Source organism: Corvus hawaiiensis, chromosome 4 (genome assembly GCF_020740725.1).
Source record: "Corvus hawaiiensis isolate bCorHaw1 chromosome 4, bCorHaw1.pri.cur, whole genome shotgun sequence".
Classification (NCBI taxonomy): Eukaryota; Metazoa; Chordata; class Aves; order Passeriformes; family Corvidae; genus Corvus; species Corvus hawaiiensis.
This window is the reverse complement of record NC_063216.1, coordinates 29,356,602-29,382,079: the sequence shown is the minus strand read 5'-3', so window position 1 is coordinate 29,382,079 and position 25,478 is coordinate 29,356,602. Positions and strand designations below refer to the sequence as shown.

Below are 25,478 nucleotides of genomic sequence, written 5' to 3'. Positions count from 1 at the left end.
AAAGCCTCGCATTTAGGTAAGGACAGAGCAACTGAAATGCTACTAGTGGAATCTGTGTTGTGGTATAATGAGCACGGTTGTGATACCTTCATTGCATAATGGCCCAACTTGCATATTTTCCTTTGGAGCCTCTTTGCTGTATTAACTATATTTTTTCTGCTTAATGGGTCTTCACAGCTCAGCTTCCATTTAAACACAGAACCTCTTTTACAAGGCCTAAGTGCTACAAAACCACCTTTCTATAAATTAAAGTCAGCCCATTTGTATCTGCATTTGGGAAGGGTTCTGAAAGGGTTTTAAAAGAAATCAATTACAATAATTCATACATATAAAGATGCAACTGCCAACAGTCAATCCAACTTTTCTTCTCGTTATAAGATAAGTGCGAATGCCAGCTTGTTACTATTCCTGGGGTTTTCTCTGCACAGTGATTGTACCATTTTAAGTAGAAGTGTGGAACATATTTCATGTTTGTCAACGCATTTTTTAGTTCACTTGGATTATGATACCTCTGAAACTGAAGTGCAGCAGCAGTTCCTGAATGATTTACCATGTAGACATTTTTACTCTGAATTAGGTACAACTCATTCTTGTTTACCTCAATCCAAAATTGAATTATATAAAATTGGAATGGGTTCTTATTATTTGGAATAAAAACACCCGGGTCATACCTTAATGTAAGAATATTGGTTACTGAACTAACATGTAGACTGAAACTTACTTAAGCACAAAAAGTTGTTTATAGGTAGATCAAGTCTGACATCCTCCATTTCCCCTTCCCACAGCATGGGCACCATCATGGCAAGGAGGTTCATTGGAACCTCTCTGCATAAACCTTGTACACCCTGCAAAAATAATCATGGTCCCAGTCCTTCAGAGAGCAAGTAATCAATTGCTGCTCTGCAGCAGGGAGCCACACAGCCTTCAGACTACTCAATAGATTGCATGTGGCAAAAAGGGAACACTGTGCAAAGGGTGCGAATGAGTCATTCGACATTTCAGGTTGACTGAAGTCATTCTGCTACATTTATTTCCAATCTTGATGTGCTGTCCACACTTGCATATTAAGCAGGATGGGAAGAAAGAGATTCAAATTATTTGCTACAACACATGCATGGAAAACAGCAGACTGCATGTGTGTGAGAATGAGAGATTATATGCATGAGTGGGTGAACACAGCATCATGGGAAGCGCCTTTTCTACCTTCATACAGGAGCAGGCATTCTACATGCAAGCTTGAACACATCTCAGCAAAAGTATGTTTGAACCTGTGTATCTCTAGGGAACTGATTATAAAGGAAAGATGTTCATTTGCAGCATGCCTGAATAGAGGAATAGAGGTCCCATGAGCAAACTTCAGGTGATGTGTGTTGTGTTTTCTTTGGCAAATACAAATCTGAACAAGCTGGTCTGTGTACACTTGAAGGGTAGGTATGTGTGCTGTGTGCATGTGGGTGACAAGGAGCACCCAAGAGCACGAGCAGGTGTCAGCTGAAGCTGGAATTTATACATTAGTCAAACATCATTAGCAGTGAACCACTTACTTAAGAGATTTCCATGGAAAGAATACATGGCAACCTCTCAAAATACGATCTGGCCTAACACTATGCTCCTTCACTCCTGCTCATGCTTCCAGTTTAAAGCACAAGTTCACAGGTAGCCTGATTTCTTATAGCTCACCCCCAAGTCTGTTTGATCCTTGCATATTCAGCAACTTCAAGCATTAAGCCATTTGAAAGTACAGGCTCACCTCTGAGGCTTAGGAGCCTCAGTTCATGCACTTGGGTTTGAAACTCTGGACAAAGACACTGACTCAGCTCTCATTTAAGAAAAATGTACCTTTCCATATGGAGACAGATTCTGGTGAAATGCCTCACAGGAAACATTTTCCGAGCATGAAGAGGCAAACATACTTCATGAGATATTCAAGTCCAAGTGATACGGACTCAGTGCTTTAAAAAGAAGATAATCTCGCTGTGAATATGGAATCATTGGGCCACACACGAACTAATTCTTGAGAAGATGAAATATTAGTTGGGTGGGGCAAGCAAAGTGGTGAAATCTTGCTTCAAGCTAAAAACAGTCTGGCTTGGTTTTGTACAGAGCCAATGATACATTTACATCTAGAAGAACAGACTTGCAGCATGCTGCATAGGTAAAGAGCACCACCAGGATCTTTGTTGTGGTTTTTTTTTTTTAAATGTATAAATTGTTGTGTCCTTGAAGTTGTTAAGATTTGCTGACTGCATGAAGCACTGTAGATCCCCCCCACTATTCTGCAATTTATTGATAGCACACTCAATTAACCTTGGTGAGAGAATACAGAATGGACATTGTCTCTCTCAGTTTCAGTCATTTTTTGCTCAGTGACACAGTTTGTATACAAACCACTGAGGAGCGGTACTTAAATCTCCAAGTAAAAGTGCTTTAATGAAAACAAAAGTGCACATTCATGACATTTGTATTCGTATTAAGCCTTGTATGCTTCATTATCTGAAAGCCTAAACACTGGACCTAGTCATTGCAGATTATGTCCCATTAAGTAGTGAGTGCAATTCTAGTTCAAAAAGTTTAGAGAAAATGTACTCTTAGATTTGTTTGGCTGGCAACTGCACACATATTATTGCAATTCCAGTTTATCCACTGTGCTTGTATTGGCTTTGTACAGAAGATAAAATTAAATGAGATGAAAATCCAATTTTTACTAGTGAGTCCACTTCAAGGCACACTTCTTGAGGAAAAGGTCTTAGCAAGCACTGGAACTTGTGATGCAGTTAGGGGAGACTCCACACCAAAAGCCTTTGTAAAACCCATGAGAGTTCTAAGCAGCACTGGGAACCCCAGATGTGCTGAGGATATCACAGCACAGGTAATCAGGGCAGAGGCACAACATGATCTACAACAGCTACAAACCAGTTCACAGATCCCCGGAGAACTGGCTTTGGTCCTATCAGCTCACTTAAGCATGAGAGTACGATTGTTTTACCTTGATTTTGTTCTCAGACTGAGAAATAGGTGTGTACATATTTAAAGAAGCCAGGTGTTACATTCAACATCACATGATGGTCTATGAGGAGAGGAAAATATGCTATTTTTTCCACAACACAATAAAACATCATGCACAGTTGTTCCTACGAGATATGCTCTAGAATACACTGTGCTGGTATCAGTGTTATCATCTAAGAATCATCTCATGAAGAAGAGTTGAAAGAAAAAAAAAATCAGGAAATTGATATCTTACTTGTTGAACTTTCTTGTATAGTCTGTTGGACTACTTACTGTAACTGTGTTACATCTTTTCTCCTTAGCCTTTCACTGTCTTTCCTATCCATAAGGCAAATTACTTGAGGCAAATGGCTTTTTTCCATAGGGTGCTCCATAACAAAAACCAGTGGGTCAGAGCTGTCTATGGAATCCTACAATAAAGAGATGAAAAGGGATTTGTGGTGATCCTGCAGTTTAAGCCCCTGCCCACAGCAGGGTTAATTTTGAAATCACACAAAATGAGAATGTAACCTCATCTTTCTACAGTGACTACTCTAATGAAACACAAGTCTCATTCAGGCAATGATATAAATTGTACACATGCCTAGAACAAAGACATATGAAAATCATTTAGGTAGAAGATCTGCATTAAATTATTTGAGATTTCCTTTTCCAATATGCATTTATAAGATGGTATTGACTGCAGTGTTAGACTCCAGTTATAAAGCACATATTATCAAAACACACTAAAATGAGGCGATCATTACAAGCATTATTTCCTGACTTCGGTGTGCTGAAGACCCTCATAATGTAGTTTCAAAAATCTGATTATTTGTAGATGGAATTCAGGAAACAATGCAAAAGAGGAAAGAAGGGTAAAATTCCAAACTGGAAAAAAAAAAAAATTACTTTACTAGGTACAGTGGAAAACACTACCTGTCATACAGCCTTCAAGAAGGTGTTTGTCTTCTACATACTTAGAAAGTCTTCAGAAGAAAGCTTTGAGAGCCACAAACTGTAGGAACTGTGAAGCTCTTGCCCTTTGAGATGCATTGTGAATGTGGTAAGGGCTCTGCAGTGGGAAAACTGCCAGTGGCAGGAATTACTTGTCACAAGACTTAAACAAGGCCCTGCTACAAGGAGACTTAACACAGCAAAACAGGGATTAATGTGATTACTTCCATGATGAATAAGATGATTTTTTTCCAAAATTTATCAACACTGCAATTCTGCTTCCATATGAAAAAAAAATCAAAACCCTATTATACTCACGGCACTTCCATTTTCTGCTCAGGTCTCTATCAGTTTCTTGCACTTGTATCTACTTTACTGGCATTCAGATTTAAGGATTGCAACGTTCAGATTCATTACTACTGCATATCTTGCTACATTTGATAACGGTAGGCTGTCTCTTTTGCCTTGACAGATGACCCTTGCTTTTTAGTTTAGCTTTACAAAAATGATTATACTTAATAAAGTGATCATCTTTGTAAAAGAAGCTAATCTACAAATATCCAGAAAGCATTCACTGAATTTTGGGATATTCTTTTCTTGGTTGCTCCGTCTGATGGTGGTTGGACTTTGCTCATCTCTACAACTTAGAAAGGAAAGCGGTAGATGCTCAGCCCTTCTGAAGCTTGAGTCAATTAAGCATCTAAGATTGCAGAGCAGAAGTTGATGCATTCAAAACTACTTCCTAAAAATACCATGCCAAGATTTAGACTGAAAAGGAGAACAACATTTCAAAAGAACATTCTGCTCAAAAGTAAAAAGTATTTCAAGCAATAAAGTTAAATTAAACATACAAACAAAACCGTTCGAAACAGCAGTAATTCATTAGGAAAATAACCAGTGCTCACTTCAAGAGATTCCCAGTGCATTTCACAAATTATGAATTATATTCAGACTCACATTGTGTCTCTGGTATCCTGATAGGCTCCATCGGGGTGGGGATGCAGCAGTGCTGGGCACAGACCACACACTGCTGTATAGCTTCTCCCTGATGTGTTTTAAAGAATTACAGCTGTTCCTTTGTCTTCACTTGCTAGAACTACCCAGCACTTTAATTAAGAAGCCCTATTATGAGCTCTGGCATTTTTTCCCGCATTGAAAATAACACTTCTCTGGATATGCCTGGTATGGGTTAGCTGAACTGGTAAGTCTGAATGTTAAAATATGATGACTGTGTCCTTTGACCCCAGCTTTACCCTGGAGGGCACCTCTAGTTTGGTTGCTGCTTTCCCTGACTCTTTATTCCTTCCCCTAACAATGAAATCCATCCTCCAGTGCTTTTCAGCAGTGCACAGCAGGTTAGGACCAGAAGCAATAACTGCCCAATTCAAATCGAAATGTCAGATATGCAGAAGGCAAACTGTAATCAAACTGACCTGCCTGGGTTACCAGGGCAAAATGCCTTCAGGCTTATGCAATTAGCGGAAGGATAATTGATGACCACAGGCAATCAACCTACAGATGTGGGTCTCATGTGCAAGAAATGTGCTTGGGCACATCATTCAGTATAGACTCAGAGAAAAGGGCTTGACTTTGTTTGAGTCACTAAAACCACCTCCTAAAGCACTGAGGGTTTCCTTAGAAATCTCCCCGAAATTACCAGCTGAAATCACAAAGTGCTTAGAAGACTCAAAGCCGTGGTCACAAGTGTGCAACCATTCCCAGTGTCTCTGTAAGTTATGGTATGCAAGGAATGGTAAAAACTGTTTAGCTGGTTGTGGAGAGGAAAGGATCCTTCAGTTAAGGGTGGTGCCCTGACTATTTATTACTGTAAGATGCTTAAAAGCAGGTGTGGGGAGCTTTAAGGCACTACCAAAGAGACAGAACTCAGGCCAGAAAAAGGAATTTTTATTCTGGAGTACTGAAACAACTGCCCTGGGACAACACTGGGAGAGAGTTCCTCATCCAAACAAGCCCTTCATCTTTCCTCCCTTCTACTTCCCACTCTTCCTTTACCCATCTCCTTAGAATGTGAGCTTGCTGAGGCCTGGGTTTTCCTTCTGCTATGACTTTTGCATCTCAAGAACTGATGTGCTTAGTTGGTTTTCTTTTTCTTTTTTACATCAAGACAGCTACTGCTTAATAAATTCCCAATGGAATTATTACCTACCTGTTAGAGGTACACCTCCAAGGAGGCATATTGCATTGGCCACAGCTAGCCGCAATGCCATGAAATCACCTGTGCCTTCTCTTCCCTGAGACTCCATACTGAGCAATACGCCTGGTGTAAACCACTTGACTACTAAAGCACTGCTTGTTTTTGGCAAGGAAGATATAACCCTTAGGAGTCAGAGCATCCAATGTCAACAGCGTCTGAATGTCAGTTGAAGCTTTTCTGTAAAAGAACTAATTAATAATAAAGCTCAGGATGCTTTAAGAACTGACCCTCAAAAGCCCTGGAGATTTAAGAAAGTATTTCTAAACCCATTCCCCAGCTGCAGTTATTAATTAATGATTAATTTCTACAGCCATCATCTTGTGCTTGCTTCAACCCTGCTTGCTCCAGTGACTTCAACAGTCAAGGGGAACAGTCAGAACAATGTTGAAAACTAGTTAAAAAACAAAAATAAAATTAATTAGTATGTACTACAGGGGTACTTGCCATGTCTGTGTACCTTCAGCTGATCTGAGTTTTGAACTTAAAATACAGGTTCAGTGGTTTTCCTATGTATGAGAAGCACAGCATATATTAAGAATTACAGCATTAACTCTACGGGCACATAATCAATTTCCTGAGACGTTACACGAAAATCTATTAATTAATTTCCTAAGTAAAATTATTCTTAAATATGGGTTCTTTAAGAAACTTGATACTTTGGGTTTGCTCTTTCATTTGTTTTTATAGCCACAATAATGGAATAATTGATCCAGATTTTTAGTCTACTTAAAGATTACAGATATCTTGTGTAGACAATACATGATGATTTTTTCCAATTTTTTTTTTACCTTTATGATACTTTTTATTATAAAATTTCCCTTCAAACAACCCCTGGAGTTTAATTTATTCCTTCAGATGATGCTACAAATGAAGCTTTCAAGACACCTGAACTGCCCACAGTTAGAATGGTCCTTTCAAAATGTTATTTCACACCAGGATTCTCAGTAGACAGAAGAACCTCCACCATCTTTCTGCAGGAACAGTTGGCTTCACTTCTGTTGGAAACAGAGAGAAGCAGCTGCTGCTCGGAATGAGGAAACTCTGTGAGCAGCAGTGCCAGCCCCACTGAGAACTGCCTTGCTGTGATGTCGTGGGAAAGGAAAAATATTTTCTTGAAGATCATTTAAAGCTAATCTGACAGCACAAACATGCAGAGAATATCACTAGTGAATGGGCTTGTTACAGCAAATGGAGAAGAGAGCATTAAACCATTCAGGCACATAGTACAGGTGCCATACTTGGGGTACAGGACATAGCAATATATGCTATGTCAAATCAGTAGGCAAAGGATGCAGGTGCTGCACATGGCCTCTGCTGAGGGTAATGACATGATTATGACAACACTGATGTAATTTTTTGCAATGTAATATTGCCTGTTGTTCACCCCCTTCTACTAAGAATGTAGCAGTACTTGATGGCTTCAACGAATTAAGATTCATCTTCTGTCTAAGATGGGTAAGTATTTACAGACTCAGTTCTCTTTGAGAGCTGAGTAAATTGGGAGATTTTTTTTGTTTTGATGGATTTAATCTCAGAGATCTGTTACACCATTAGAATTATCAAGAAAGTGCAGTCCAAGCAGTGTAATGATAATACAGCTTGAAACTTGATAATACCACTTGAAACTGTAAACTAATCTCCCTGACAGAGTTAGAAAGTGTTTGTTCCATCCCCGTGTAGAGCTCTGCACACTTGGTTCATAGAGGGTTCGGTCACCTTTCTCAGAATCAATATTTTTGACCACTACTAGGGAAGAGTACTGGGTGTGACAGACAAATGGTCTGGTGTGGAACAGCAAGTGCCATGTACAAACAGTGAGAGAGATGCCTCCAGTGTCCTGGCTTTAGACACTGTACACTTCACATGAAAAACAATTACCAGAGCCCGATTACACACAGAGACGATTTCAGAAGTTGGTCCACATCCTAAAATAACCCCTGTTTAGATTGCAAGGTTATGGGGAGTTTCTCCTGTGCCAGAACTCAGTTGTATCTTGGAGTGCCTATGACCTGGAAACATGATGGCATTTATGTAGCTAGATTTTAAAAATAAAAAAGGAATGCCAGAGTTCCGAGGGTTTAAGTTTGTACTCTATGAGTTACTGGTAGATTTTTCATGATGAGATAAAAAAATAAAAAAAAAAATTGGGGAACTGGAAAGGAAAGACTAGAGAATGTAAGGCATTCAGTGCCTCCGGGGGAAAAAATGGCATGTTATTAGTACTGTACACTGCTCCAAAAAGATAAAGCCATATATAAAAAAAGACTGAGCTGGGGAGAGAGAGGAAGGATGGATCTTAGAGTTCCGAGAGAGGTAAAAAAGAATTTCATTATTGCACATGATGTTCATTTAGGCATTCAACTAATTTTCTTCTATCTCATAATATTTTGCAGTACTGACCTCTGATTTTAGTGCCAGGATAACTTGTCCATTCTTAGCAAGCTTATTCTGCAAAGATAGTCCCTCCCGCTTAGATATTCTTTAAAACGTACTTTAGTACAGTTCTCCAATTAGCAGAACAATAATATAAAAAAAAAATAAGGCTACATGAAGAATTCAGACCCTTCCAAAACACTTTTTTTTCATTCTCATCTATCTGAAATCCTTCTAAAAACAGTATTGACAGGAACTATGCTTCAGACATAGCATTCTGGGCTAACGTCAAAAGAAAAGAAAGATGCCCTTCCTCTCCACCAGATTCCCCAGCTGGGTAAGTTCAACACCCCTGGGACAGTAGTGATCAAACATCAGAAGCATTTGAGTATAATATCAGCCCCCTAAAAGGGCTGTCTCATGGGAATTAGTCTGTGTCTTGAACCATGAAAATGACAGTACACACATTTGTTAGCCTAGCTGATGTCACTACCAGTTCTACTCATGTTTGTGCAAGTCTCTTTCCCTCCCCCCCTTTAAAAAAGCACTCATTTGAAATCATATTTACAATTAAATTATCATTATAAAATGCAGAAACAAGTCAGCCTTGTTTAGTGGTGAAAAAAGAAGAGCAGGAATCCATTTTCCAAGTCCAGCTCAGCTGAAGATTTGCTGTGCATTCCTGGGAAGTCACTTCACCTCTCTGCACTGTAGGACACATTTAAAAAGTGCAGTGCAGCCATACATGGAGATATTTCAATGGAATGGGGTGCCAAAATCCATAATATTGCCATCTCAGAGGAGCAGTTTATTTTTGCAGATTGTCAAGTTAGGCTGGTACAGTTTTAGTGCTTCTGTCATCTCAGTGTCATCACACCCATGTACATAAGCCTGATTATATTTATAAACTGAGAGCATTCACACTCACCTGTCTTAAAAGCTGGGCAAAATGCCCATCAATAGGCAAAAATGTGTGTAGACATTAAGATGAAAGGCTTGTGCAGGAAAGAGAAAGTTACTGATGGTAATATACTTCCTTTCCTGCTGGCCAAATATACAAAGAATGGTGGAAAGCTAACCTAAAAAGACTAGGAAGACTCCTTCAAGGGAGCTACAAAACAAAGATTTTTGAAAGATATCAAGGGACTTATGGACAACATTTGTCCTGACTGGAATATGGCTGGTAGTCAGCCCTGAGCTTTAGATCAAGTGTAATGCAATCATTATATTGATTATACATGCGGCACTTTGGGACATGGCTTAGCAGTGAACATGGCAGTGCTGGGTTAATGGTCAGACTCAACTTTAAGAGGCTTCTCCAACCTTAGTAATTCTGTGATTCCATATTGCAATTTGAGGACTTGAAAAAAGACAGAATTGGTACATTCTTCTTAGACCAAAACCAGACTATGGAGATAAGGAAGAAAGGTAGAAGAAATCAGGGCCTTATTATATTATAAAAATCTAAGCAAACAAAAATGAGCCCCAAAGACATAGGCATATCTACTGTTGGTAGCAATATTTCCTTACTTGTCAAATATATGGCATTTTGTCAGCCACAGTGGGTAGGTTCTTCCTAACTAATACCAGAGAATGAACTTTCCAGTGAGTGTATTTTATCGTGTGTGTGTGTGTATATATACATACATATATATACACACATACGTACATACACTTATATCTTACAACTTCACTAAGAGGAGAATTTCAAATGAAAATACTGTTAAGAGAAGAAACATAGGGAAGAGAATGAAGATAGTTTTCATTGTATCAGACAATAAAAATAAACCAAACAGACTGCCTACAGCAGTAGTTCCAGATCTATGGTTTAATAGCAACCTCTCACCTGCCAGACTTTCAGATATTGCTTGTGGCTAAAGAAAGCTGCTGTCAAGCTGCAAGTTGATTGGGAAGGCAAAGTGTAACATTGTGCAGAGGACACTGCAACTGCACTGCTGGCCCTTGAATCAGCAAAAACGGAAGGCATTTGGTGTATGGTTGCAAGAGTAAATGTAATCATGGGTAAAAAAAAAGAATTCCATGTGACCAGGTAAAGGAAGACAAAGTTTGAAGAGGAAAGTAACGTCTCTTACTAGAGTAATGGCTATAACTTACAGAAACCAGACAAGCTTGGAGACCCTCTATACCTTACGCAAACTAAAGTAAGAAGACCTAAGCGATCAGGACAAACAGCTTACTTGAGCAGCAGAGCCCTGGTTTTCTGAAAGTTGCCTGTTTTGCCCAGGCAGATCCTTCAGTCTTAATAATTTTAGGAGATGTGTGCAGAAGGGTGTGATAGAGATGAAAGCAAATCCAAAATCTAGACAACAAAACTAAGCTAAATTTAGCTGTGTACATTTCACATTGAATATCCATCCATCTCCAGGTTATTCTGCTTTCTTGATAAAAACAGGAACGACAGTGCTATTCTGTGCTTAATCTCTTATCCATGGGGTTGTCAAGTTCAAATGCAAGAATGAAATAAAAATAAATATCACTAAATAGGAAAGTAAAGGGAATTGCTTCACTGCAAGAGCAACAGCATTTGTTCATTGAGCCGCTGCTAAGGAAGCAGGTTTCCTCCCTATCTGTTCCACAACTCATTTTGCCATCACGTCATAGCCAGAGATTTTTTCCTATTCAGAAACCTGGGAGCAGAGGCTAAAGCATGAGCATCTCTCTTTTCCACTTTCAAGTGTATGACTGGCATTGCTGGCAGCATCACCTACGGTCTTCCATGCCAAAACATAACTGGTAGGCAAATCTTTCTCATCCCAAAGCCCAGTTCCTCCTGCCATGCCCATTTACTAAAAGCTCAGTCACTATTGTTAAACCTTTCTTCACCAGACAATTATAAATGTGACAGGCTCTCCTGCTGCTGCTGAAGAGATTTTAGATTATTGTTTTTTCTAAGAAAATTTTGTACTGATAGGATGCTACTAAATCATGTCTTGGAGACGGATTTTTGCTCCTTTTGCTCCTACAAGACAAGTATTATGAACTTTGCGCACACAAACACACATGAAACACATGCAAGACCCTGCCATACAGCTCTATAGCACTCCAGTCTAAAGATGTGTCTTATAACAATAGTGCCTGTTATGGTTACAGCGCATCAAAAAGCTTTACAACAACATTAAAAAGCAATTGAGGAAAAATTACACTCATGTCTGACCCCTTGAGAAACCACCACATTTCACAGAAGACATAAGAGATCAGGACAAACAGCTTACTTTAGCAGCAGAGCCCTGGTTCTGACCAAAAGGAGGGTCAACAATGCCAAACCCTAGTTGCCAGAAGCATTTTTCTTTGTAGGCATCTTGCGCCTTTTGGTATGATCACATTGGGTGTCTCAGAGACACAACAGTCTGATCTCTGCTAGAGCAACCTTAAATTTTCCGGGAAAACTGGTTATTTCTTTGCTTTGTGCTTGTGACTAATAAAAAAAAAATATTCCCATTTATTTTTTTCCTTTGCTCTGTTCCAATAAATACACTCCTCCTGAGCACAGTCCTGATCCCCCACTGACAAGGAGAAAAAGCTGATGCACCTGCAGTGGAAAAGAAAACACACTGAATTTCAAGCCTTGCAGCTAAGACCTTACTTGTTTAACTCTGTAGAAAATGAGATGCTAATTTAGCCAATGCATCTACCCATAAAACTTGATAGCAAAAGAAGCAAGCACCCAAGCAGATCTGTACCTTTGTGGCAGGTGGTTACACTCTGGTCTTTCAGGATCTGTGATGACACAAAACAGTGGGGGAATGGCACGAGTCTCATAACAATCTGTCTTCAGTATAAATGCTTAGCAAGGGCCAGGGTCTGCAGCGACATGTGGGACACACAAGTCTCAGCCCAGCATCTCAGCCTCTCCTTCATGAAGCGCAGCCAATCAAGCTGCTAGGGTACAAACCACAAACCATGCGGAACTCACAGTCACAGCAGCTTATTGAGCTGGGTATGGGACTCAGCTTAGTGTGGTTTTACTCTCTTACTGCGAGGGAAACTGCTTGAGAGCAGTTTCTCTGAATGCTACAGCTGTGCTGGGGCACCTCATAGCTTGCTCAATGCTCATTTATTTAATCTATCTGTCTGGAAAACACTGGCCCCTTCAAATATTAGTAGTGACTCCCAAGAGCAAGCCATCACAGGTGTCCTAAAATACACTCTCTTCTCTGTTACGGGGGGACAGCAGTGGCCATAAGCCATCAGCACGTGAATTTGTGGAGCACCTCTCCTGCCACACACCCCCTGTGATGTGAGAGAGTCCATGGGTGTATATACACAGAGCACCCGCACGCCTGGATCTCCATAAGCAAATGCAGGCGAATGCAAGAACCATCTTGTGCCTATGTAAGCACAGGCCAAGAGGGAGTTTATATGAGAGGAACTAGGATTTCACCAGATTCTGCAGTAAGTGTGAACCAGGGGGCTGCCTTCAAGCTGTGAGAAAAAGATCTATAAAAATGTGATTCTTACAAGAACACAGAAAAGGCACATTTGCTTATTTAGTTGTTGCATCAGTTTGGTTTCTAGCAGGCGTGTATTGTGGTGGCCTGGACAAGAGTGACTGTTGTCTGCTCTGGGTAGTAATGGTTTGCCTGGCCTGTCACTACCATCTTTCAGATGGTAAAATACTGATGGATGCAAAATAAAACTTTCTTCTCAGGTGAAAGCGGCTGCACTCCGGCTTACCGCACTAAGCAGCTCCCCTCACAACCCTACAGACGATGGGAGTGCTCTCCCACCCCTCACAGCAGGGACCGTAACGGAGGGGCGGAGCCTAGCGAATGATTGACAGCCCCTCTGGCTGCAGGTACCCTATGGGGGAAGGGAGGCAATATTCTGATTGGGCTAGGAGAGAAAGGGGCGGGGCGTGTGCAGGTGATTGGCAGCAGGTTGACTCTCCTGGGGCAAAGGGGCGCGATAAGGACAGGGTGGTGCTTGTGGTGTGAGTCCAGCTGCATCTACCCCATAGTTAAGTAACGCCAATCATTAATTACACAGGCACAAGAGTTACTCCTGCCCTACACTCATCCTGACCCTGCTGGGCCGTGGCCTCTGAATGGCAGTTTCCCTCCCATCTTTTCTTTTCTGCCGTCTGAGCTCCAGTCCCTCCTCCTGAAGGCAGCCTGAGGGCTGCCAGGGGTCAGTGGGGCCCCAGATGGAGAAGGACCATCGATGGCTGGAAAATGATTGCTACTGGAGAGCAGAAATCCGCCTTAGGAAACACCAGCCCCTGCCCTGGCCCTGCCTGGTGCGGTGCCTGCAGTCGTTAACATGCGGCATTTCACAGGAAACAAAAAGGAGTTGACATCAAGTGAAATTTCCCCCTGCAGCCACCAGTCTAGGACCTCTTAAAATCGTAGCCTAAAAACATCATCTAAATTCTGCCGGCTAGCTGTAAGCCGTGAAAGTGCCATTTGCTGCAGCTGAAGTAGATTCATAAATTATTGAGTTCCTGAGTCAGTGAGATCCACATGCCCTGAGTTCTTGAAGCCACTTTTCTTTGTACCATTTCCTTGGATATGGTTCAGAGCCTGGCCAAATGGCCTATACTTTTTCCAGCCTGTTGCTCAAAAGCAGCACAAAACCCCCCACTTTAACTCCTAATTACTGTTGACTTTGTAGAACAAGCAGCCAGGTTGCTGAGGTTCCATCTGTGTTCTTCAAAAGAGCACAGGTGTTACATATTGAAATGAGCAAAATTTTATTGGTAATATTGAACTACCTAGTACTGAAAAAAGTATTCTTAATTATATCTTCAAAATGTTCAAAAAGTTACAGAGACCAATTAAGGTGTTTTATAACTGCTATTAAATTACTCTTTTGCCATTTTTAATAGTTTAAATCCTTCCAATATGAAATGTTCTGATTTTCCAGCTAAAACCAGTCCTCTATCTCACAATTCACTTTGATTTGAATAAAAAGGTAAAAACACATTAAACAATAAAAAATGCCTTTGGGCAAAGTACAACTTTCCATTTGGCTTAAGATCAAATACTCTTAGCTATTCAGCCAAAAATATTTTTTGTTTTGCATTAGAGATGTCAATCTTGCCAGCAAACTAAAAAACAGTCATATATGCACCATTGTAGCATTGTAGCTCACATGGAGCTGGCTCAAGAACAGAGACACAAAATGCAACAATCAGATGCTGATGTCTTGTCTACTAACACTAAGACCCATACAGTGTTCAGCTTCACATGATTTGTCTGACATTAACTGACAAACAAAACCAAAAGACTGGAAATTAATGTATGGCTATATCCAGGCTTCAGGCTTTTATAGTCTCAATGGCTCAATTAGAATATTACTTAAATGCAGACATCTACCAAATTTTATATTTCAGGGTGAGATTTTTTGTTTGTTTGTTTGTTTGTTTTTTATTTTCAGAGGAAGCTCTTTTATGCTAATAACTTCTTTCAATTATGATTCAACTATTTTGATACATTGCCACCAAAATACTGATATTGTAATGCTATGTCAGTTAGTACGTTCTTTTTACACCTCTGAAATATTCCTGAGATCCTGAAGTGAGGAGGAGGGGTATGCTGGCATTGTTCATGTTGTTCCTTTTGTATGTGTAAAGACCTTCAAGCTGTCACTCTTGAAGTTTTCATCATTTACTAAAAACAAAGAAACAGAAGGAAATGTGGCATACACATCAAAATCCTAGACCTACAAAAATCAAACCATCTGTGGACCCAGCTAATGAAAACATGGGTACCAAGGTTTTTGTAAAGCAAGACTTGATTGCAGGAGGATTAGCTAATCAACTTGTAAAGCAAAGCAAATCAATGTATCCTGCCATATAACCAATGTCATAGTGCAACTCTGACAGAGAGAGAGAGAAACATACAAAGGGAAAAGAGGAATCTCATGATTGAAGTCTTTTAATAGCTTCACTGAAACAAATGATAAAATCAGATTCTCTCAGCAGGAGATAGAGAGACAAAAATGGACTCCATTTGAAGTGCAAACAACAAAAAGACACAGGGAGTTGTAAACCATGCAGCACCTTCCTCATAAACATCCCACTTTCTCTCTGTTCCAAGTGTTTGCAACTGTCTCTTCCTGCAAAAGCTTAATTAAACCAGTATATTTCCCATTTAAGTAATTTGGAAATGTGTGTAGTTTGATAAAAAGGTTAATTAGCTTTTTTCTTTAGAAAACTGAAAAGGTACCATTTTGATCTTTTGCTTGAAATTCATGCCAATCCTTGCATTAAAAATATCCCTCAATCTGGACTGTGGTAGGTATCACACAGGAGAAACATGGTCATAAGGGGGGCTGTGGGAAGGGGGCTCACATAGAAATCAAAATTTATTATGAGTTTTAATATTTTTACTTTTTGTTTTTATAAAGTACATTACAGACTGTCTCCCTTCTTGAGGCTGGTTGTTTGTCAGGGCTTGAAATCAAATTGATACATGATGAAAATGGACCTTCTCTGGTGACTCAGCTGGGGATTGCACAGAAATCTACCCAGCCTTATGGTAACCAATAAAAGAAAGGGATAGGAACAGGAACATTTCATAAAGCTGTGAAATAACAATTCACAAGCATAATTTAAATAATTTGGAGGCTGCATTCCCTTTTTATGCTACTGCTGCATTCACCAAAATGCACCTCCTATTGAGTATACGAGCTGGGAAAGCTGATGGATCCAAGCCAATTGGTGTAGAGAAACTGGTGTTACCATTTAGCAGAGAAATTCAATGGCAAATGGAGGCTCTTGTTTTAATTCCTTCACCTCTCTGCTCTTTTATAGAGCCCTTCAACAATCCTGTAAATAGAAGGGTTGCACTGGACTGACGTGAGACATTTCCTTCCCTTCTCCCTAGTTGCAAATATTGTTCTTTTTCTGTAATGTAACTTTCACTGACTCTGACATTTGCACTTCGATTTAGTTATAGGTGTGATCAAAATACTAACGACATTATCACCATAAGCCAACTGAAGCAGTGGTTTAACAGCTGAAGGTGTTAGGCTGTGGTTAAACAAACTTACTGGACAATAAAATTATCCATTTCTTCTTTTACTGGCTGGTGCCCTCCATGCTTTCAGTTGACTTTTCATAGTGAAACACCTGAATATTGTGTTTTTAACCTGTAAATGTCAAAGCACTTAATTTTTATTGCATACATTATTGAGTAGAACCAAACCACTTCTTTCTACTTTGGTATCAAACCAAAAGGAGAGGCTAGACGTTTTCTCTCTGCTTTCTCCTTGGGTCTGTTATGGTTGCTATATTTTTGGTTAAGGACAGTTGAATGGGACCAAAAGGTTATTGCAGAAAGCAATATCCAGTTCTCCTGTTCATTAATTTTGCTACCATGGAATCCTCGTCTTTCTTACGCAGATGAGAAATGGAGGATGAAATTATTTGTGCCTCTGCTTCTTTCTCCAGAATTTTAAGTAAATGATTGTTGGGGAAGATGAAACAGGAAAGCCTTATAAATATGATTGCCTGACAAAAGATTTTGGGAATATGGAAACTACAGGCAACATCGAAATGAAAGCCACTTTTGAAATACCAAGTCTTAGTTACTGAACAACTGGAAAACAATGGTATGGCCGACTGAAGTAATCCCCTCTTGATGGAACAATACCCTCTGCTTGCAAACAGGTCCAAGGGTCAGAGCAGACCCTACTAGCTCAGCAGAAGGGGTCCAAAGAGTAGTTTTTAGAAGTTAAGATGTAACACTCTATGGTAATATAAGAACTCTTATAGGCTGTATGTAAATGCTATAGGATTTGTATCTTGTATTAGATTGGTTAGTGACAATTAGAATATTCAGTACAGAAGATGATTTATTGTATTGTAACCAGGACTTCAGAGACTTCCATTCCTTTCCTTACTTCCATTCCACTCCACTCTTGCTCTTACACTCTCTCTCTCTCTCTCTCACCCACTTACTCTCTTGCTCTCTTGGGCCTGCTCAGAGCTGAGTCTACCAGCTCTGAGCAGTGCCCCAATACCCACGCCTTTTACGATAAACCGACTGTGTCCCAAGACCTGCCTATAGAGATCTCTCGTCACCATCCATCTCCATCCGTCTCCGTCCCGACTGGACACTGAACCCCAAACCTACAAATGATATCAAAGATTTGTGGATATTGTGAGCATTCCTGCCAGCTCCCTTAGTATCCTTGGGTGGATCCCATCCAGCTCCACAGACCTGTGTGTGTCTAAGTGGTGTAGCAGGTCACTGACCATTTCCCTTTGGGTTATGGGGTCTTCATTCTGTTCTCTGTCCCTGTCTTCCAGCTCAGGGGTATGGGTACCCCCAGAACAACTGGTCTTACTATTAAAGGATGGGGGCTAGAAGGCATCAAGTACCTCAGCCTTTTACTCATCCCTTGTCACTATGTTTCCCTCTACATCCAACAAAGGATGGAGATTCTCCATGGCCCTTCTTTTGTTGCTGATGTATTTATAACCATTTTTATTGTCTTTCATGGCAGCAGCCAGATTAAGTTCTAGTTGGTCTTTGGCCCTTCTAATTTTCTCTCTGCATAACCTAACAACATTCTTGTAATCCTCCTGAGTTGACTGCCCCTTCTTCCAAGGATCATAAACTCTCCCTTTTTTCCTGAGTTCCAGTCAAAGCTCTCTGTTCAGCCTGACCAATCTTTCCTCCTTGTTGGCTCATCTTTCAGTACATGGGGATTGCCTGCCTACTCCTGCAACTCCAAAGTTTCCTTCCTGAAGAATGTCCAGCCTTCCTGGACTCCCTTCCTTCACACCTGCCTCCCAAGGGACTCTGAAAACTTGTATAATTTCATGATTACTGTGCCCAAGACGGCTTCCAACCATCGTATCACGCACCAGTCCTTCTCTGTTCACAAACCACAGGCCCAGAGGATGCCTTCCCTAGTTGTCTCCCTCACCAGCTGTGTCAGGAGTTATCTTCCACACACTCCAGGAGCCTCCTGGACTGTTTCCTCTCTGCTGTGTTGTACTTCCAGCAGACACCTGGTAAGTTGAAGTCCCCCACAAGAAAAAGGGCCAACAATTATGAGACTTCTCCCATCTGCCTATAGAATAATTTGTCTGCCTCTTCACCCTGGTTGGGTGGTCTGTAACAGACTCCCACCTTGTTGGCCTTTCCCCCAGTTCCTACCCGTAACCACTCAACCCTATCATCGTCATCGTTAAACTCTAGACAGTCAAAACACCCCCTAACACACAGGGCTCCCCTGCTGCCTCTCCTTCCTCACCTGTCCCTCCTGAAGAGTTTACAGCCATCATTGCAGCACTCCAGTTGTACGAGTCATCCCACCATATTTCTATGATGGCAACTATGTCACAGTCTTTCACTTACTCAGTGTTTTTCAGCTCCTGCTGTTTGTTCCCCATGTTGTATGCATTGGTGTAGATGCACTTCGGCTGGGCTATTGAAGCGGCAACCTTTTTTGGGGAGAGAAGCCCTAATTCCTAATTTGAGTTGTTACATTTGCAGAAATGTGTGAGTTTTGTGATTTGGAGAATAAAATAAGCACCACGAGAAGTGTCTGGCATCACTTACTGACTCTAACTGCAAAATAACTAGAAAAAGTGCAGAACACTTTATAAAAGAGTAACTAAAAAAAGGTAAAAGTGAGAAAAGCAGCCTCTAACAATTCTTGGGGTCTCCCAAGTTCATTAATCTGAGACATGACTGAACTAACAGGCAGTGCAGTTTCTGCTTCTGGATTATGCACATGGTTATGCCACTGGATAAATGGCTGCAGAAAGACCTGGAGGTTTGTGTTCAAGTGCCTCACATGGTTGAACTATTTTATAAATAATGCATCAGAGAAAGTCAGACACCATTATAAACAGGGCTTCTTCAACACTGACACATTGCAAAGTTTTCAATATATGGATAACACTGAAAGGAATCAAGGATCACTTGAGAAGGCCTGTCAATTAAAATTAGTAAGTCTGAAGTTGCTTATTTAAACGAATTTCTCAAGGAAAAATTAGCAAGAAATTACAGCTGCACATTAGAAAAAGTGTAAGAAAAAACAAGTTTTCCATGTTATTTTCAGAAAAAAATACTTGAAAATACCAGCACCCTTACAAGTAAGAACTTAGGAAAAATGGCATCACTGCTGGTTTAGGCTTACATGAGAGTAGAAATATTTTTGAATATAAAGACAAATGAGCTGCAATGATGAAAACTGAAAAGAAATTAGCATCCATTTGGCATTTCTGAAAATTAGTGGCTTGAAAGTAAGCAAGACAAACTAATACTTTCTGACTCTAGAGCACATATTAAAATAGATTGGTCTTTATATTACTCTCCCATAGTTGTATTTTCCTAGATTAATGAAGGGAATTGGACCAAAGGCAGTTAGAAGGAATTTTTGTATACAAATTCCTAGTTACATGAGTACTGATAGAATAGGATAATTAATGTGGCTGCTCAGTGCAGTGAGAGCCCAGTTAACTCAAGTTACTAAGCAGCAGCCCCAGTGTCTGTCATCTGGGAAGCAAATGCTGAAGCAGTTTCAGCCAGCAAGTTTGCTCATTCTGCAGTTCTGACAGATGCCACAGGTAGAAACAAGTCTGTTTTGAAGCAAATTTGATTTTGCCAAGAAATCCTACTGAAGATGCCATAATGCACATAAGAGCACTACAGCAGTGTACAGAGTCAGGCAAAAGGCCCACTTGGCCCCGTGTCCTCTAGCTGGGAGTGCCAATATGATCTATTTACAGAAAATGAGCAGGAAGAAAGGAAACAAAGCATGCCTTCTTGACATTCCTTCCAGGAATTCTTCACTGCAACAAGTCTGACTTGACTTGTTGAGCCAGAGATTATCTCTGAACAATTATTTTTAAGAGCCATTTACTTTCTGTAAATTTGTCTGTGTTTTTGTCCTTCATTACATTCCGTGGCAATAAATGCAACAATTTACTTAATGCATGGTATGTAAGAATACTTCCTTCTTTTGTTTAAAAACTCTGGTAATTTTAATAGGTTTGTTCCTCCTGGAAAAGTTCGATTATACTAGTTAATGGACTTCAAGTTGGTAGCTCAATGAAGATTACAGTTAAAGACAGTACTTAGTGTTTACCACTCAAATACCTTTACCATTGACATTTAAGTAACTTCTACTTTAATAAAACTGGTTGAGAAACTTGGTAGTTTAGGAGATCTGTAACAACATATAAAAGCTGTTGTCTTTATTTTCAATCTAGACATTGATTTTAACTCTGAACCTGCAAGAAGTTCTTGATAGTTACTAATATCTTTATAGAGAAAAGAAATGGAAATACCAATCAATTAATAGTAGAAAAGTATCCACACTACAAAATAAGTATCCAGTTCATATAAATTATTCCAGCTGCTGGAAAACCTCACAGAGAATCTGAACCTAAAAGGGGCCATGGAAAGTAAACTTGCTATTGTTCATCCTCATGTAGAGTGTTTTTTCTTACCCATTACTGACACACTGATGGAAGAACAAGAGTCATGTTCTATTCTCACTCCTATCATAATTGGTATCTACTAGCTAGAGGCCAGTAGTTTTAGATATTGTCATCTGGCATATTATATCAGAACCAAATTCTGAAAACTTTTTCTAAAGAAGCTTTTTCTAAGAATAAGGAAGAATAAAACACTAGTAGAACACCAGAGTTTTGTTTAAAAAGAAATCAAGGTATCTGCTGCCTCTATTTTCTATATGATAGATTAAAAAACATGTTAACAAAATATCTTGCAACAACTATCACAAAGTCAAAGCCAATCTTCTTTTCTCTGCCCCATCTTCACTGAAAATACAGCGCTCTCAATTAGAGGTAGGGTTATTTACATAGGATATGGAATTGCTTATCAAGTCAATTTGCATTCTGGGGAGCAAATAGATGGATTACAGTATTATGTATAAAACTTATTCCTGCTGTAGTGATCCATGAAATTGCAGTTAATTTTGCTGAAATGGAACATTATATTTTTAAGCAGAAGTGAAAGAAAACAAGAAGGAGGAGGTAAGCCATAGGAGCTGAACTTTGAATAAAAGATTAAATTATTAGTAAGAACATAGCACTGCTGGGAACAGCATGAGTTGCTACATGAAGCTGCTGACCTGTTGACTTCCAGACACAATCAAGTATCCTCCTTGCCATAGTAAATTAGATGAATTATGGGTAGTGATGGGCCTGTCACATTGCACATTCCTGTCCTCAGGTGATGTATGTGAAAGTGAATTCCTGCTGATACAAACTCCATGCAGCTCCTATTGGCTCTGACACACCAGCAGCATGCATCTGCTCTGTGCAATGAAATAATTGCATTGTGATGCTTTTACAGTACAGCTGCGCATAATGATTTTCTTGATTTTATGCTGATGAGAGAAATTCAAGATTGTTTAGTGACTGTATAAAAATCTGGGGACTATGGGACTAAACTAAGGAAAACTCTAACTGTACCATAAGAATCTGCATTTCAATGCCTTTCTTTCCACTCTTTCAGCAAAAGAAGGCACGTGCTTCCACCTCCACTGCTTAACTTGAAAGTAGTATGTGGTTTAATGTGGTTTCAGAATAAGTCAGAAAAAAACCAACTAACATTTGGTCACTCAGTTCTAAGATGCTGTCACTGTCTGAAATTGCTATTGCCCTTCACCTGAATTTTGTTAACTGACAATACATGCAGTCTTACTCCATCTATTTGTGAACTAAAATATCCCAACTTCAAAATTCCTCTGAAAAAGAATTTGAAAGCCCTGTACTCATCAGTGACAGAAGTAACCACCTGAATTACCAGCTACAAACTCATTATATTTGTCCATCGTGTCACTGTATTTAGCTCACCCCAGACCAGAGTTAATTAGTGTGATGATGTCAGATTCAGGGCTTGTAAAGCTTACCAACAGAAACCAGGAATGAAAGAGGAAATGTAAAGTTACACAGAGAAGGAGATCTTAGTACTGAATTATTGGGTTTACAGTTCCAAGAGAGGAGGGAACTAGAGGTCTTTCAATGTCTGCAACCTGTCTCTGGAGGCATTTTATAGCATATGTTAATGTCTGCTCAGCATGCCAAACCCAGGAAAAATCTGCCTTATCTTCCCTTTCCAGTAGTTTCTGACAGTATCAGAAGTAGTAATATGACAAACAGGCATCAAGATAGCTAAAACATAATTAGATGTTGTATCTCTTAAATTATTCTGTCCCCTAAGAGATCTACTATCAAAGGCTGCTCACCAACATTTAATTTCTTTTTGCTCCTACCAGACTTTCTCATTACAAACTTCAGCCTAAACAACTCAAGCTTATATTTTAAAACTATGTTTTCTAAAAATTTTAGTTGATTTAAAGTGAAAAAGCTTTCCATGCTAAGAAAAGTGATATTTGTTAAAAGAAAGGTTAAAAATCCACATAATGCAAAAAGTAAAAATGATAGGTCAGTGGCTTTAGAAAAAGGGGAAAATAGAAGTCTTTAGGAATAATGTAATGGGTCTGATATAGTACTCTTTTGTCACAAATAGAGTTGTATTGTGGGTGTTTATATCTAGCAAACATTTCTCTGTCTCAACCTGTTTTTCTGTCTTAGTCCCTATTTGATAAAGCTTGGTTTAACCAAAAGATTTAATTAAAAACTGGGATAGCAGGGCCTATTGATGGTTAGTCTTAAAATAGCTTGGCAGAAAGTGCATTGGGATCCCAAAACCAGGAAGACATAGTCTTGCTTTGGGTCAAGACTGAGGTGCCTGTGCAGAACTAGGAAGAGAGCACCACTAGGGAATAACAAGTAATCAGTGTAATGGACTCTTGTTCGAGCTGTGCAATAGCACTGGGACTGAAAAGTACTAGAAGAAGAGATATGCTGCAGAAACCATAGATTAGATGCTCTGAAAAGGTGAGTAAAGATCCATAGAGTGGTTACAGCAGATTTGTAACAGCTTTCTTTATGCTTTATTCCAGCTACAGGTGTCTTATATAATTTAGACTACTGGTATTCAAAAACACTATACAGGGTATATAGGTAAAAGGAGAAATTAATTCTGTGGGTTCCAGGCAGGATTCAAAAAAAGTCATCCACTTTCCACATGTCAGATGATATTCCTGTGGAATAACATGAGAACAGGATGTCTGTATTAATAGGATGCTAGCGTTAGCTAAATCAGTATGGCTCTGTGCCACAGAACAAAGAGAAATTGCCCACTTGTAGCATATTTTCAGTTATTTTGGTACAGCTTTTGCATATATTGAATACTACAGAAGTCTAAAAAACAGCAAGGCTATTTACTAATGCGTAAATAATTCTGCATAACATTTAAACTGTAAAATGGAAGAAGGAGAAGCTTGTGAATACTTAGTATTAGCAGGTGTTAGTTTTGTTTGGATAATCTTCTAAAATGCTGTGAATTTCACTTAAGCTAAAGTTGCAGTAGGAAATTCCATGAAACAATGTTTAATGTCAGAAAAAAATTACTCAGAATTTTTGCCTTGATTTTCTAAGACTGAAATGCCAGATATTGAATACAAAGTTACAGGACATGACTATTCAAGTTGACATACCGTCCAAACCAACCAAAGTCACTGTGTACAGCATTTAGTCTGTTGCTGCACTTTTGAGCCTGACCCATCAATCCTAAATATTTTTGTATTTTAGATGCAGTCAGTATAACATAAAGGTTGTAATGTTGTCTAGTTTCATCAGGAGAAAAACAGAAGCGCTGCAATTTTTGGACAAGGTGAGAACAAATCTTTTGTGATACGACAAACTCATTTCAAAGAGAAGATTATATCTGTTTTTATTGGTGGGAGATGTGTGGTGTGCATATATTGCAAAGAGAAGTATATGAAGTCCTTGCTGGGCCTTCCTCTGCAGTAACATCCAAGATTTATCTGTGTGGCAAATCCAGGTGCAGGAAAGCAGGAGACAACTCTGTGTTTATGTCAGCTGCAGCGTATGGTCACCAGTTGGCCAGCATGCTGTGTTTAGGCGCTGTGAGGTCTTCAAACACTGCTTAATGTTTCCATACCATATGTACTGTAATATCTAATCACCATTGGGGTAGAGTCTAATGTTTCAGCACAATTTATTTGTTGGCTGATAAAAAATTAGCTAACACTCAAAATGCTATTAGTTACTAGTCTTTTTTCCCCCCTTTTTTCTGTTCTTCTTAAACCAAGGCAGAGAAAAACACTATGACCTGCAGCTTTTCTGCCTTCTGCCTCCCCAGGTTGCTTTCTTTTTCTCACCAGACATGAGCTGTAACCTTCTCCCTCTTCCAGAAAACAAACATTTTCACACAAATAGTTTCAGCTGATCTGTTTCTCAAATGTTTGGAACACTGTGTAGCTCCTAACAGAAGAAACTTCAGAAATGCATTTTCTGTGGGAGATTAGATCATCCTGATATAAAAGAAATCCCTAACATCTTATGTCCTTTTTGTTGTTGTTGTTGCATTTCAATAGTTCCATGTTATAATATTAACTTCAAACAGACTTGTCTGGGAATCACTGTAATTTTGGAAATGGTTAGATATTTTTTCCCCCCACACTGAATTCTGTTTGCAATTAACTGGGGAAAACCACTAATACTTCAAAACGAAGAAACTGAGGAATCAGAGTGCCTCCAGTGTATGCTCCACAATGCCTTAAAGAATATGTGTATCTCACTCATAGCCCTATGACTTTTTCCTTTCCAAAGCAAATTGATGCTAAAAGATACATCTATGCTCTTCTCAACACAGTAAATAAATATTTCTTTTTTTTTCCATTGTGATTCCTATGACTATGTGGAATAATCCAAATATATTAAAATTTCTGAAGGGAATCATCCCATTCCTTCCTCTCAGCTCCAGCTATGCCCCTGTGCAGGAGGTTGTACTTATGTAATGCCACTGGAGAATCTAATAACTTTTAGAAGAATTGGTTTTTTTCCAATGGTGTCTTAGTCTCAAAGCTGCACAGAAATCCATGTTGGGGAAGAGGAGAGGAGAAGGGA

General features: G+C 39.5%; 1 protein-coding gene across 6 annotated transcripts in view; it reads right to left on the bottom strand.

The window, feature by feature from the left end:
- The window catches only part of GRAP2 (GRB2 related adaptor protein 2), a 106,889-nt gene that overhangs the window by 28,687 nt on the left and 52,724 nt on the right, over nt 1–25,478 (bottom strand). Inside the window, exons 1-2 of one of the 6 annotated variants that reach the window (XM_048302280.1) lie at nt 3,922–4,022; nt 3,280–3,416 (exon numbers count right to left, since the gene is read on the bottom strand). The exons of 3 other annotated variants lie outside the window; for them this stretch is intronic. In XM_048302280.1, the coding sequence (XP_048158237.1) occupies nt 3,280–3,380 (101 nt within the window). In that variant the 5' untranslated portion in view covers nt 3,381–3,416; nt 3,922–4,022. Of the gene's footprint in view, nt 1–3,279; nt 3,417–3,921; nt 4,023–12,228; nt 12,348–25,478 lie in introns of those variants that run through there. 2 more of the 6 variants (XM_048302281.1, XM_048302286.1) reach the window with 2 other exon arrangements.